This window comes from Mya arenaria, chromosome 2 (assembly GCF_026914265.1).
Source record: "Mya arenaria isolate MELC-2E11 chromosome 2, ASM2691426v1".
NCBI lineage: Eukaryota > Metazoa > Mollusca > Bivalvia > Myida > Myidae > Mya > Mya arenaria.
The window spans coordinates 14,278,728-14,292,496 of NC_069123.1; the positions used below are offsets into that span (position 1 = coordinate 14,278,728).

General features: G+C 36.1%; 1 protein-coding gene across 1 annotated transcript; it reads right to left on the reverse strand.

The window, feature by feature from the left end:
- Nucleotides 1-5,075: 5,075 nt before the first annotated feature.
- Nucleotides 5,076-5,993, reverse strand: LOC128213431 (spore coat protein SP65-like). The gene has a single exon (XM_052919120.1). It carries the CDS (start codon nucleotides 5,991-5,993, stop codon nucleotides 5,076-5,078), a length of 918 nt encoding a protein of 305 aa, XP_052775080.1.
- Nucleotides 5,994-13,769: the final 7,776 nt, after the last annotated feature.

A 13,769-nucleotide genomic window follows, 5' to 3' on the forward strand; every position in this document is an offset into this window, starting at 1 on the left:
TACGGGCTGATCGGGTCTCCCTGTCTACACCCTCTCCCAATTTTAAAGAAATTTGACAGAAAACCATTCATTTGAACAGCAGTTTCAGTATTATTCAGAAACAAAGAAATCCACTGTATAAACATTGGTCCAAAATTAAAGAAAGAAAAAGTTTTTTTAATAAAACTTAAAGACAAAGTATCGAACGCTTTCTCAAAATCTATCATCATTAACAGACCAGGTATATTATTATCCTCAGTGAATTTCATCAAGTCATATAGTAGCCTAGTATTTTCACCAATGTGTCTTCCTTTTATAAAACCAGTTTGGTCTTTTGCAACTAAAAAATCTAATACAGTCTTTAATCTGTTTGCAATGGAACCAGATGCAATTTTATAAACTGTATTGAGCAAGGTAATAGGTCTAAGGTTTTTAAGAAACTTCCTTGGTTTATTATCTTTTGGGATACATGTAATGATACCTTGTTTTTGTGTAATAGACATTGATCCATTTTCTAAAGCAAAATTTACAGCTCTAACTACAAAATATCTAATACGAGACCAAAAAGCCTTAAAAAAAATTGCAGTGAATCCATCCGAACCCGGGCTTTTATCATTTTTCATATTTTTTAAGGAAGAAGAGGCTTCTTCAAAAGTTATAAGACCTTCTAAAGACTGTGCCTGATCAATTGACAGTTTAGGAACAGAACATTCATTCAAGTCATTTTCAATATTATAGTCACCTTCTGAAGTACTCTTAGAGTATAATTTTTCATAAAACAAGGATGTTTCTTTTAAAATATCATTTTGCTCATATACAAAACAGCCATCTTCCTTCTCAATAAAAGGAATGCATTTACTGATAGAATAATTCTTTTCAAGCAGACAAAAAAAACCTGTTGGCTTTTCACCATTATCAATAAATTCTGCTCTTGATCGGATAATATGTCCTCTTATTTTCTCTGTTCTTAATGTACTTAATTCATTCTGTAAAGCCTCTAATCTATCCTTATTTTCATCATTCAATTTTTTTTCTATATTTCCAATTTTTGTTAAAATATCGTTTTCCTGAGTATTTTTACTTTTAACTTTATAACTTGAGTAGGAAATACTTTTACCCCTAATTTCCATTAACAATGTTTCTAAAAAAGCTGATCATTTATCACAAATTGAATTTCATTATTATTGATTTCGGACAATTTATCCAAGCAATATACAGGTAAACAGTACTGTTGTTTGATTTCTTCAATCTTTTGGTTAATACTATTTAAATATTCTATATCACTTAACAACGAATTATTAAATTTCCAGAGGCCCTTCCCATGCTTAACTTCTTGTAGTTTTAAATCAAGACTAACTATAGAATGATCAGATCTGTAACTTATATGTATATCACAATTTCTAATATTTGGCAATAAAGCATCAGAAACAAGAAAAAAATCCAGTCTGGCCTGCTGTAGAGGGGTAGGTTGTCTCCATGTAAACTGACTAATATCTCCTTTCAATGCTCTAAAACAATCAGTAAGATGCCTATCCGAAATAATTGTTTGTAGTGTCTGACGTGCATGTTTATTATTATCATAAGTTTTATAATTTTTGTAATCTAACTGAACATCAAGTACTAGGTTAAAATCACCACAAACAATATAAGAATCATTTTCAAATTTGTCAATTAATTTGAAAATATCTGTATAAAAACTTGGCCTATCTGAATTTGGGCCATAAAGCGCACACAATGTAAACCTTTTTAATCCATAGGTCAAATCAAGCACTACATAATTTCCATGTGGATCACATTCAATCCTATGTACTTTACAGTCAATATTTTTTGTAAATAAAATAGAAACTCCTTTGGAGTTTGACGTACCAAAACTATGATAACAGGATTGACCATCCCACTGTGAGTAAATTTGTTTTTCCATATTCGGTATAAAATGACAGTCTTGTAAGCAATAAATATGTGCCTTTTGGGCTTTAAGAAAATTAAAAACATCATTTCTTTTATTGTTGTCTTTTAGACCTCGACAGTTGTAAGTAATAATTTTTAAATCAGTCATTACAAATATCGCCCACAGAAACTTTATTATTTATCATTTTCCTAACAGTGAATGACCACAGTTTAATGTTGCATACATCAGAGTAAAAGGTAAATACTGAGTATAGACAAAAATGCATGAACAACTTATACCTCAATATACAAGAACATAAAAATAAGTGCAAAGTGAAAATGAACATGTAGAAAAGAAAGAAAAAATGCAATTTTTCCAAAAACACAATCCCAAGTTTAATAAAATCTTATTACAATAATTGATAAGATAAAACTCTCTTATCAGCGAAATAACCTGAATAGATATTAAGTAAAGCTTAACAGCAAAGGTTTAGTAGTACCTGTATGACTACAATTATTGATCAATGAAGCATTTATATAACAGTGAATGACCTATTGATATAATCATATTGACAGATCAGTGAGCACATAATAATTGTAACTTGACATGACCAATGACCTCTGCCGATCTATTTTTATCACTAGTAAAAACCCATAATTATGTAGTATACAGTCCAATGAGTACATACTATATAACAGTGACTTATAGGTGGCGCTCTTGTGAAAATACAAACATAAGGAGCACATGGTTACTCTTTATGCACATGTAAACTTGTTTCAAATACTATGCAAATAAAATAAAAAAAATATATAAATATATGACTTTAACATGAATTGAAGTCAATTTAGTTTAAAAACAGGTTTCAAAGGAAAATGCAAATGCTAATTGCTTACTGGTTAAATTTTAAATCCATGCACATATTCGGTAATTTATCCAGTCACATTGAATGTAAATAGTTTATGATGTCACTGTTTTCCGTTCTCGGTGAGCTCTCATAACGGCATCAATATTGTCATACACATCAAACTTTATTCTTTCCTTCCTGCCAGTAAGTCCGTAAACTGCACCATTAAAATACCAGGCACTGTCAATGGCTGGATGGAGGGTTAGTCTGCTAATCAGACCCGTGTTCATCTTGGTCACGTCGTCAACGAGGCGATGACCCGCAGTCTTCATTTCCCGTCTCTTCCTCATCACCATGGCCTTGTCATTGTTGTTACGGAGCTTCATCAAAACAGGTTTGGCATGCCCACGTCCGCCCGGAATTCGGTGGATAGCAACAAACTGATGGCTCTCAAGTTTAATACCCTGGTCCCCGAGAATGTCAATCACCTTCGTTGACAATAATGCTTCCGTCTCATTACCATCTTCTTTAATGTCCATGATTTTGATATTATTTTTTCTTGAATACTGTTCATTATAATTTGCTTTCTTACTGGCTTCCCGACTGATACGTCCGTTTTCATTTGCTTTGTCTTTTAGCCTGTCAATTTCTTGAGTGTAATAGCTCTTAGAGCTGTCCAGCTTTTCCTTAAGAGCATTATTGTCAAATTCCAAACTATTAATTTTGTCCTCCAGGCCCTTGGTTTTTAAATTAACCAGTTTCTCAATGTCTGTATCAATCTTTGCCTTCATATCCTCTTCAATATCCTTCTTCATCCTCAAGATCCTATCTTCAGTCTTTTGTTCCAACTCTTTTAAAATGTTTGATATAGTACTGGTGATTAAGTTTTCTACCTCATCTTTTTTAAGCATATGTTTGAGATCACCCTTAAGTTCTAATAGGTTTTCATTCACCACATCTAACTGTCTCTGTATTGCCCCATTGTCCATGCTATCATTGCTGACTTCAGAATTTGTCCGTTTGGCAGTTGGTTTTTCATCACCTTTTGCTGATATTTTGCCCGGGGGCTGATATTTTGAATTGGTCTTTTTGTCCCTTTGTTCTTTTGAACTCAAGATTTATATATTTTAGGGTAAGTGTCAACAGTGTCAGAATTTAATCCAATAAATAGATAATATCCAATATTCAATATCCAGGTTAAATCCAGACAACAAAGAAAAATCTTTTCATTCCTATTTTCTTCAAAAGTATTTTAGTAATTCCAAAATTAAATCCATCATCCTGTTCGTCTTAAGTTAATGAACATCCTGATACTAAAATTTCAATTTTTCACCCCTAATTTGATTGTGAATTTGTCAAAAAAGCTAGAGATGATCTTTAGCACAACATATCAGCTAAAATGCCCTCAAGCAGAAGCAGAACTTTCTAAAATGTTGATTTATATTATACGGTACCTTCTGACACAATGCAAACAATAACAAGATCAATAGTTTTCATGTAGATTGTTATGCGATGAATTGCGATCCGAACATATCCGAAGATGTTGAGTTCATCGATTGATAAACGCAATTGCCGAAAGGCAGTTCATTTAAGGAATGGAAGTTGAGGTGTAAATATTTAAGGAATGAATGGGGGCTTGATGTCATTATCGGGGTATGAACGCAATTGGGCTGGTCTAAGTGTGTGGAGTCCGAAGGACTCCTCGCGTACTTTGACCAGCCCAATTGCGTTCATATCCCCGATAATGACATCAAGCCCGCAATTCGTTACTTGTATTTACACGGGGAATAGATCAACCACTTGAAGTCACTTTTAGACGTAAAATTTAAACACGTTTGGCAACAATACGTTTAAAATGTAATAAATTAACACTTTCTAAATGTTGATTTATATTTTACTGGACCTGCTGACACAATACAAACAATAAAAGATCAATAGTTTTCATGTATATTGTAATTCGATGAATTGCGATCCGAACATATCCGAAGATGTTGCGTTCATCGATTGATAAACGCAATTGCCGAAAGACAGTTCATTTAAGGAATTAAAATTGAGGTGTAAATATTGATATTTTAGCAACGGATATTTTGCAAACTTTAATCGTTACATTTTGGGTACCAGCATTTGCGGAACTTCATATATGTGTATGACAATGACATCCTTTTTGACGTCGTGTTACTTTGAAAATAACGTTATTGATACCAAAAGTATATATCTGTTAACGTACAGTTTAGTGCCGATATTACATTTATATTGAAGGCGGCGATTGTAACGACAACTGACGTAACAGTGAAAAATGTCATATACGGTTGCGGAGGATACAGTAATAGTGCATATCAAGTAATCGGCGTCCGTTGCGTAAGTTTAAGATACAGCACAGATTGTGGCGACGGCGCTTTTTGCGGAAGCTGTAGTAGCATCACCGATCGTGTAGACAGCGTTGAGTGGTGAGTCTAAAGTAGCAGTGCCAATCGTGGTGACGGCATTGTGTGTGGAGGCTGAAGTAGCAGTGCCGATCGTGGTGACCGAGTTGTGTGTGGAGGCTGAAGTAGCAGTGGCGATCAGGGTGACGGCGATGTTTGTGCAGGCTAAAGTAGCAGCGCCAATCGTGGTGACGGCGTTGTTCGTTGGTCTCGAAGTAGTAGCGCCAATCACGGTGACTGCGCTGTGTGTGTAGTCTAGAGTAGCAGTGCTGATCGTGGTGACGGCGTTGTGTGTGGAGGCTGAAGTAGTAGCGCCGATCTTAGTGACGGCGTTGTGTGTGCAAGCTGATGTAGCAGCGCCGATCGTGGTAACGGCGTTGAGTGCGATGGTTGAAGTAGCAGCGCCGATCGTGGTGACGGCGTTGTGTGTGGAGGCTGAGGTAGCAGTGCCGATCGTGGTTACGGCGTTGTGTGTGGAGGCTGAGTAAGCAGCGCCCATCTTGGTGACGGCGTTGTGTGTGCAGGCTGAAGTAGCAGCGCCGATCGTGGTGACGGCGTTTGGTGCAATGGCTGAAGTAGATGCGCCGATCGTGGTGACGTCGTTGTGTGTGGAGGTTAAGATAGCAGCGCCGATTGTTGTGACGGCGTTGTGTGTGGAGGCTGAGTAAGCAGCGCCCATCTTGGTGACGGCGTTGTGTGTGCAGGCTGAAGTAGCAGCGCCGATCGTGTTGACGGTGTTGAGTGCGATGGCTGAAGTAGATGCGCCGATCGTGGTGACGTCGTTGTGTGTGGAGGCTGAGGTAGCAACGCCGATCGTTGTGACGGCGTTGTGTGTGGAGGCTGAGTAAGCAGCACCCATCTTGGTGACGGCGTTGTGTGTGCAGGCTGAAGTAGCAGCGCAGTACGTGGTGACGGCGTTGTGTGTGCAGGCTGAAGTAGCAGCGCCGATCGTGGTGACGTCGTTGTGTGTGTAGGCTGAAGTAGCAGCGCCGATCGTGGTGACGGCGTTGTGTGTGCAGGCTGAAGTAGCAGCGCCGAACTTGGTGACGACGTTGTGTTTGGTGGCTAAAAATGGCAGCGCCGATCATTGCGACGGCGTGGTTGCGGGGTCTGATTGAACAGCATTGATAGTGTTATTAGACGGAGTTTATGTCGGACTCCAAGGTGTCAATATTATATATATTTTGTAAGCTTGTTTCTTCTGCGCATTGACGGAACATTACGCACGCCGTAATATGTATATCGTTTTCTGACGTAGTAGCGACACTAACAGTGACAGAGTAATAATTACGCTTAAGGCGTTTAGGTGACATTGTTTTTTATCACTAACATATCAAAAAGACGGTTCTTTTTACCGTAACAGCCATGTTAATGTAACGCTTACATGTGTACCGCATTAAAGACGCTAACGAAAATAGATTTTGTTAAATGCTGTATTTAGTGCTGTGACTAGAAAAATGGAAACCATCTTAACACTGTCCATTTTAGGTCAGCTCGTAAATAATTATGATACAATGAGCTCTATGCAGTCTCAAGAAATATATAAAAACAAAATGTTGAATGCATCAATTTTACAATAAACTCATTATTTTTATTACTTTTACAATATACACTAGCGGTTGAACGAGTTTAATAAAAAATATTACACTCATAAACCATGCATATTTATTCATATTTTGGAAAACTTTAACTTTATTAAAATGACTTACGTAACAATATGTATATTTCAATAGTTCTATTACTTAGGTCTTTGTTAAGAAATTAACTAAGCGTATAAAATATAGCAATTATGCAACGTTGAGTTTAATTCGATAAGTATCAAATATATACAGTCGAAACTTGTTATGTCGACTTTTTTTGGGACCTACGTGAAAAAGTCGAGATAACGAACATTCGACACACCGAATTACAAAAAAAATATCACCAATCCCAACACATTTGAGTTCGATTTATGTTCGATGCCCGACTTCTGCTATTGAATGGTCTTGTTACATATTACCGTCGTGAAAACAGCAAACGTATTATTGAAAAATTGATTTATTTGTGTCAAATTTATTTAATTCAATTCAATTAATTGGTTTTAAAAAGTTTGCTTTCTTCATGCAGTGTGGAAAAATTTCTTCGTCAAGTAACTTTCATTGTTGCCGAATTTTCCCATGATATCACCGGCGTCCTCGTGCGTTTCAATAAATGTATCTTGTGCAATAACGATGAACTGTATATGTTCAAGTTAACAATAAATGTTCTGTTTTGTTCTGTTCTGTTCAAATAAATGTCTCTTGAAAAAAAATAATCAAAAACATAAACAAACAACTCTAATTATTCACACTTATAAAATAACTTCCAATTATGACATTTTGTTATTTTGACACGCACGGTAATTAAGCGAAATGCCGCAAGTAATGAATATTTTCGCACCTACAGCTCGATCTATAGTTCGACATAACGAACAAGAGAACTGTGTGAAATTCGACCACAGGGACTGAAATAGAAGGTCGACATAGCGAAAAAATCGAGAAAGAAATATCGACACAAGCAGATTCATTTTATATAAAATAAGAAAGAATAAATTCGGGACCGGAGAAAAAAAGTCGACACAACGGAAAGTCGAGATATCCGACCTCGACATAACGAGTCTGGACTGTACTTAACATGGATGAACCGATGCCGTAAGAGAAGCAATTGTACTCCTTGTTTGTGAATGCTTGACGTTAAATTACCAGAAAATGATGCTAGTAGACAATGTTAAGACATAAGCAAAAACCTTTTCTTTTACTACGTATAGTATCTTTCTTGTATTTGTTCGTATGACATTTCCTGTGGTAACGCTCTGCAAAAACACGCATGTTTGATATGCGTTATGTGTGTTAATGCGTTATTGGTCCAATTTTAATGAACAAATCATGGCTTGGATAATTCTTAAAACATATCACATTTTGAATTTTAAAAGCGATCATTTCTTGTTTTCAATTGCTATTTCCACCAGTTCCCCCCCCCCCAATAAAAAAAATACTGCTCTTTTACTGTTGCAACGGAGATTTTGGTTTTGCAGACACCATCGTTACGCCGCTTTTGTCATCATATGGACGCCTTCTGCGAAAGATACTGATGTTGCAGAACAACCAACACCATGGCAACGTAATGACAGATACCTGCAAAGTAAATTTTGTAATGGCGAGCGACATGTATTTTAAGGAGATATTTGTGTATTACACTTATGTGTCATTATGTCAACGGGGACACCGACGTTGAATAACTATTTTACCTTGAAAGCCATGTACATTTGTATTCTGCACACACGATAGTTCTAACACTATTTTTTATCAAACTCTACGCAGTGTTGCATCCCTTACAGTACAGGGCGGTATTCAATATGTAACTTAAGTCAATCTTATGGTCATACATGATTGACTTCATTCACTCTATTGGTTAGTTATAAATAACAAGCAATCTGATTAGCTACATCGTTCTTAGATCCAGTTAAGACCAGTATAGAATACCAGCCCAGGAATCACTGCCACCATGCAAATAACTGGACCATGGATAGATATCACGTGATACATAGATATAGATCGTAAATTATCTTTGATATTGAAAGGTTTTTTTTTTCTTTTTTCAACCTCCAACCACCTTTAACAATTGAAATGTTATTAAACTATACGATCTATTTTGCTTGTTATGGGAGATAACTGCGTAGTACTTTTATTATGCGAGCACATCGACGTTATCCGTCTTATAAATGACTGTGAAATGACACAATCGCAAATACACCATGTTGCGGATAAATAAAGAAACTGTGCTACTTTTCAGTAAAATTGCGGAAATTTAAGTACAAGCTTCTGTCGATGAATTTGTCGCAACAGCAAAAATAAATTCGACAGCACTTTCGTGGCTATAGACGTCACAGCAGACATCCGGTCGGCGGCGTATTGTTCTGACAAACCGCGAAAACCTTATATTTTGCAGACAGTTCCAGTGGTGTTCCATATATTCATTGGCCCTGCTATGCGAAGAACAAGAAGATCACATGTCTCCATTCTAATGTGTACCCTTTTGTCTGAGGTGCAGATTGTGATTTGAAACTTCATTAATATTATCGGAAGCACCAATCAACTACATGTAGGTAACGTGTACATCACTCTTAGCTGTACGTGTTGTTCAATTACTAAAAATACCACACCCAAAGCAAACGCCTACGGATATACACTTGAAAAATGATATAAAGCCAACCTAGTATCTAGCTAGGATCAATGATGTCATTTTCATGCTCAGTATGATATATCCGATTATGGTTAATAAAATGTTCGGATAAATGTCTTATTTGTGAGTGGAATACCTGATATAATAGTAATTCTACAACTTCTTGTTGTGTTATAATAATGTCGTATTGTACTTTAGTATAAAGTAAGTATGTACTGCTAGTATTTGGATTTGAATTTGATGTCCATTCGTTGTTGATCAAGTGCTTGTAACATCACTTTGATCAAAGAATTGTTTTAGAAAATTCACGAAGCATTTTCTTTTGCATTCAGCCTTGCTGGAAAATCTATTTTGGCAGTAGTTTCTTGCCGATCGATGGCTGCGAAATATGTATAATCAGGACAGCGATTTATAAGGCCACTGACGTAACAGTGAAAATAATGTCATATATGGATGCAGATGCTATAGTTCTAGCGTCAGTGATGGAAACGGCGTCGGTTGCGAAGACTAAAGCAATATCACAGGTCATGACGCAGCGTTGCTTGCAAAGGCTCAAGTAACAAAACAAATCAATGCAACTGATATAATATCACAAATATAGAAGACGGCATCGGTTGCTAAGGCTGAAGTTACATCAAAGATATAGGAGACGGCGTCGGTTGCTAAGGCTGAAGTTACATCACAGATACAGGAAACGGTGCCTGTTGCTAAGGCTAAAGTCACATCACAGATCAAGGAGAAAGCGTTGGTTGCGATGGCTGGTGTAACATCACCGATCAAGGAGACGGCGTTGGTTGTGAAGGCTGTCGTAACATCCTTGTTTAATCATTTCAACGACGATTTTCGTTTAGCTGGTACAGTCGTTACGCCGCTTATGTCATCATATTGACGGCGCATGTAAATGACACTGACGTTACAGAAATTATTTTACCATGGCAACGGGACACTAGCCTGTATTGTATATTGTGTTATGGCGACGTAGATATGGGCGAATACAACAGTGTATTATAGTGACGACTGGTACACTGACGTTACATAACTATTATAATCATAAAGACCAAGTATATTGTATACACGGAAGTTAAAACAATGACCTACTGACACTAATATTTATAATACAATGATATTTTATAAGGTCACCATGTCAACTGGCTTATATCTCACCGTCTCTTTTGCAGACACTGACATTACAGACTTGAGATAAAGATACAATCGCGAAGTACCTCATGGATAAATAAAGCATCAGTGATATTTTTTCAGAGGAATTTTGCGTAACAAAATGAAGGCAATGGTAACGACGTTTTTTGGACACCTGCGTTAGGGTTAATGTTAGGGAAACTGACGTTACATCGTTGATAATTTCGACGCATTTTCGTGGCAATCGATGCAAGAGCGCTTATGCCATCCTCTCGGTGGCGTATTCTTCGGAGAAACCGCGATAACGTAACATTTTGTGAAAATTTCGATTGATACTGAAGATTTCATAAAGATCAATTTATTACCTTTACATCCATACCAAAAATGTATGTATTTAAGTCTAATGATTGCAAAATTGCAGACATACCAACTTATTGAAACTAGAAACAAAATTGCACGAAAGAGAAGGGCATTTGCCTTTAATCAAACGGGTATATGAGGACGTGTTGACATACTTAAGCTTCAATCATAAAAGTAAATGATGGTCAAAGGAATACAAATATTGGTTTGACAGGTTTAAAGAGAGGTCAGGAAGTGAGGACATTTAAGACGCAGAAAATATTGCCAACAACGCTGATGATACGATTTAGTTCTATACAGAGCTACTGGTTTACAAACGATATGTGGAGCGATGTTCAAAATACGATTTTCATGCATCGATGGTTACACAAATGGGAAATCTAAGCCACTCTCTAAGCTCGTGTTTTCGCTGGCACGATTTCGTGTTTGTACTAGTTCCCCTGAATCCGTACGTGAAGCTAGCCATACAAGTAAATCTTGCAGTTGTACTTCCCAGTTGTTTTTGAAGTGTACCGTTAGTGTCACGAGCAAACTTGTGAGTGCAAACATTCCAATAACGTTGTATTCCTATTTAATAAAAATGAACATGAAAACTCATTACATTAGTCTTATCAAACTTGAATTACATTATTGACGCTTATTCCATAAGCTCTGACTTTTAATCTTGTACAGCTAACATATATATGGATAAGTTATCTCTCAAATTTAAGTTACGCGTACAAGGTTACCTATTTTTTCGTAAAATATACTACCCCTGATTTTTTTTTAACTTTTTCGAACAAATGTGTCATATTTCCTATAACGTTACTTATTTACCCAACAGTTTTTCATCCAAGTAATGATAACCCAACATAAAGGTATACATATAATACAAAACAAACATAGTAAGAGACGTTCATACAATTAAACGGTAGCATCTCTGTTTGAATTTCGAATTTCAATAGTTTTTTTTGTACAAAGTCATTTAACACCAATTTATTCTGTGATGACATTTACTCTAGCAACTTCCATCAATCTAGGTTTCTTGTATAATAATTACGCATATAACGTATATCAACCATTACAAATAAAATCAAATGACTTATCTATATCCAAAGGATTGAGTTAGCTTGTATAAAACATTTTTCATGTATCATATTTAAACATGAGTCCAAATGAAATTAATAAAATATATGATTTGGAAAGGAAAGCGTATCTGATAAGAGTCAATACGAAGAGATTCGTTGTTTAGCAACCAATGTCAGGCCTAGCTAATATCAGGGTTATGGCCAACACAACTTGCTATAAGGCTATATATAGGTTGGGGAATGGGGACTGATCTTGGTAACATTTCAGTGAAAGTTGATAATGATTTAAAACCTTAAGGGGGAGAAATGACAAAATACACCAAGAGTAGGGTAACATAAGTCTCGGTTAATTGAGACTGTTGCCATGACGCGGAACATCCCAGAAAGATGTATGCCCCACTTGTTGAAGAGAGGGTATATTGCTTTGCGCATGTCGGTCGGTCGGTTGGTCGGTCCGTCGGTAGACCAATGCTTGTCCGAGTGATAACACAACAATTTCCTAGACCTATGGTCATCAAACTTGACTTGAAGGTTGGATCTCACCAGTAGATGACTCCTATTGATTTTAAGGGTAATCAGGTCAAAGGTCAAGTTCACAGTGACCTTTAATACTAAAAGGTTGTCCGATTGATGTTTTGTACAGTTTGCTTTTATGTTGTAAATATGCCACACACATAACCGATAAGACTTAAATCCTTTAAAGCATTTTTTAACTAAATACATTTCAAAATCACGTAATAAGAAGTGTTTTAGGGTAACACAATATGTAAGAAACCCTTGTTACATAGGATGCGTATCATAATCATAACTAAATGCTTAAATGAATCGACAATAAATGTTGCTAAATATTAGCTTATTGTTGAACCGAAAAAGCTTAAGAACATTTTTGTTTTACATGTAATACCGTTAAGTCAGATGGTTCTTTCTATATTTTGATTTTGATTTCTAATACAAATTGTTACTGTTATAATGTTCGTTCCTTGTTGATCACATTTTGTAACAATGCATTCTCAAAACTAAAAGCTTGAACATCGTAATAAGATATTCTTTCGAAATTGTTTGTGTTAACTATTTGCTGCAGTGTTCCAAAACTGATTTTTGTGCGTCAATTTTTACACAATTAAAAATCTTAGCAATTCAAAGTATGCAGAAAAAGTAGCAGACATCGGTATACGATTTGTGTCGACTTTTCAAAAGTTTGCGCGAGTTTGCCTGGTACGATTCCGTGTTCGAAAGACTTCTTCTTAACCGTATGTGAAGCTTCCCGTGCAGTTGTGCTGTGAATCGGATGTGAGGTCTCCTCAGTAACACGAAGAAACACATTCTTCTCCACGTCATTGTATCAATTGCAATATTTTTGTTTTCATGCAACGTTTAATTTCATAGAAATGGTTTTTGATAGAGTGAGTACAGTAAGATTCACAAATTATGCCTATATCTAATAATAAGGGTGAAGGAAGGTTACTGTTCTTGTCCTTAGCCTTATTTTATTGAAAGTTAACAATCGTTTAAAACCTTTATGAGAAGGCTGTAGGCGCGACAAGTTGTTGTTTATATTATTTTCATAGATACTAGTATTGCAATACTTATGTGAAAACTACAGAAACAAGCTCATTAGCAAAAAGTTAAAAACATACGCCCGGTTTATGTTTACCAAAAACAGTTTTAAGTGGCCCCAAACTATAACCGAGAAGTGCCTGTCATTTCCTAAGAAAGGTAATGTAAATTGACGAGTTATTACTACACTTAGATAGTTTCATTACCGTAACTGATTAACCTATATGTAATATGATATATTAACATTGTTTCATCTTTCAAGTTGATTGTTTGTGTAAAGTTTATAACATGAAACCCGATATTGGCTTCGGACG

Bases quoted from the DNA above. Each gene is read 5' to 3' on its own strand.
- LOC128213431 (XM_052919120.1), bottom strand. From the start codon at position 5,993: ATGGGTGCTGCTTACTCAGCCTCCACACACAACGCCGTCACAACGATC.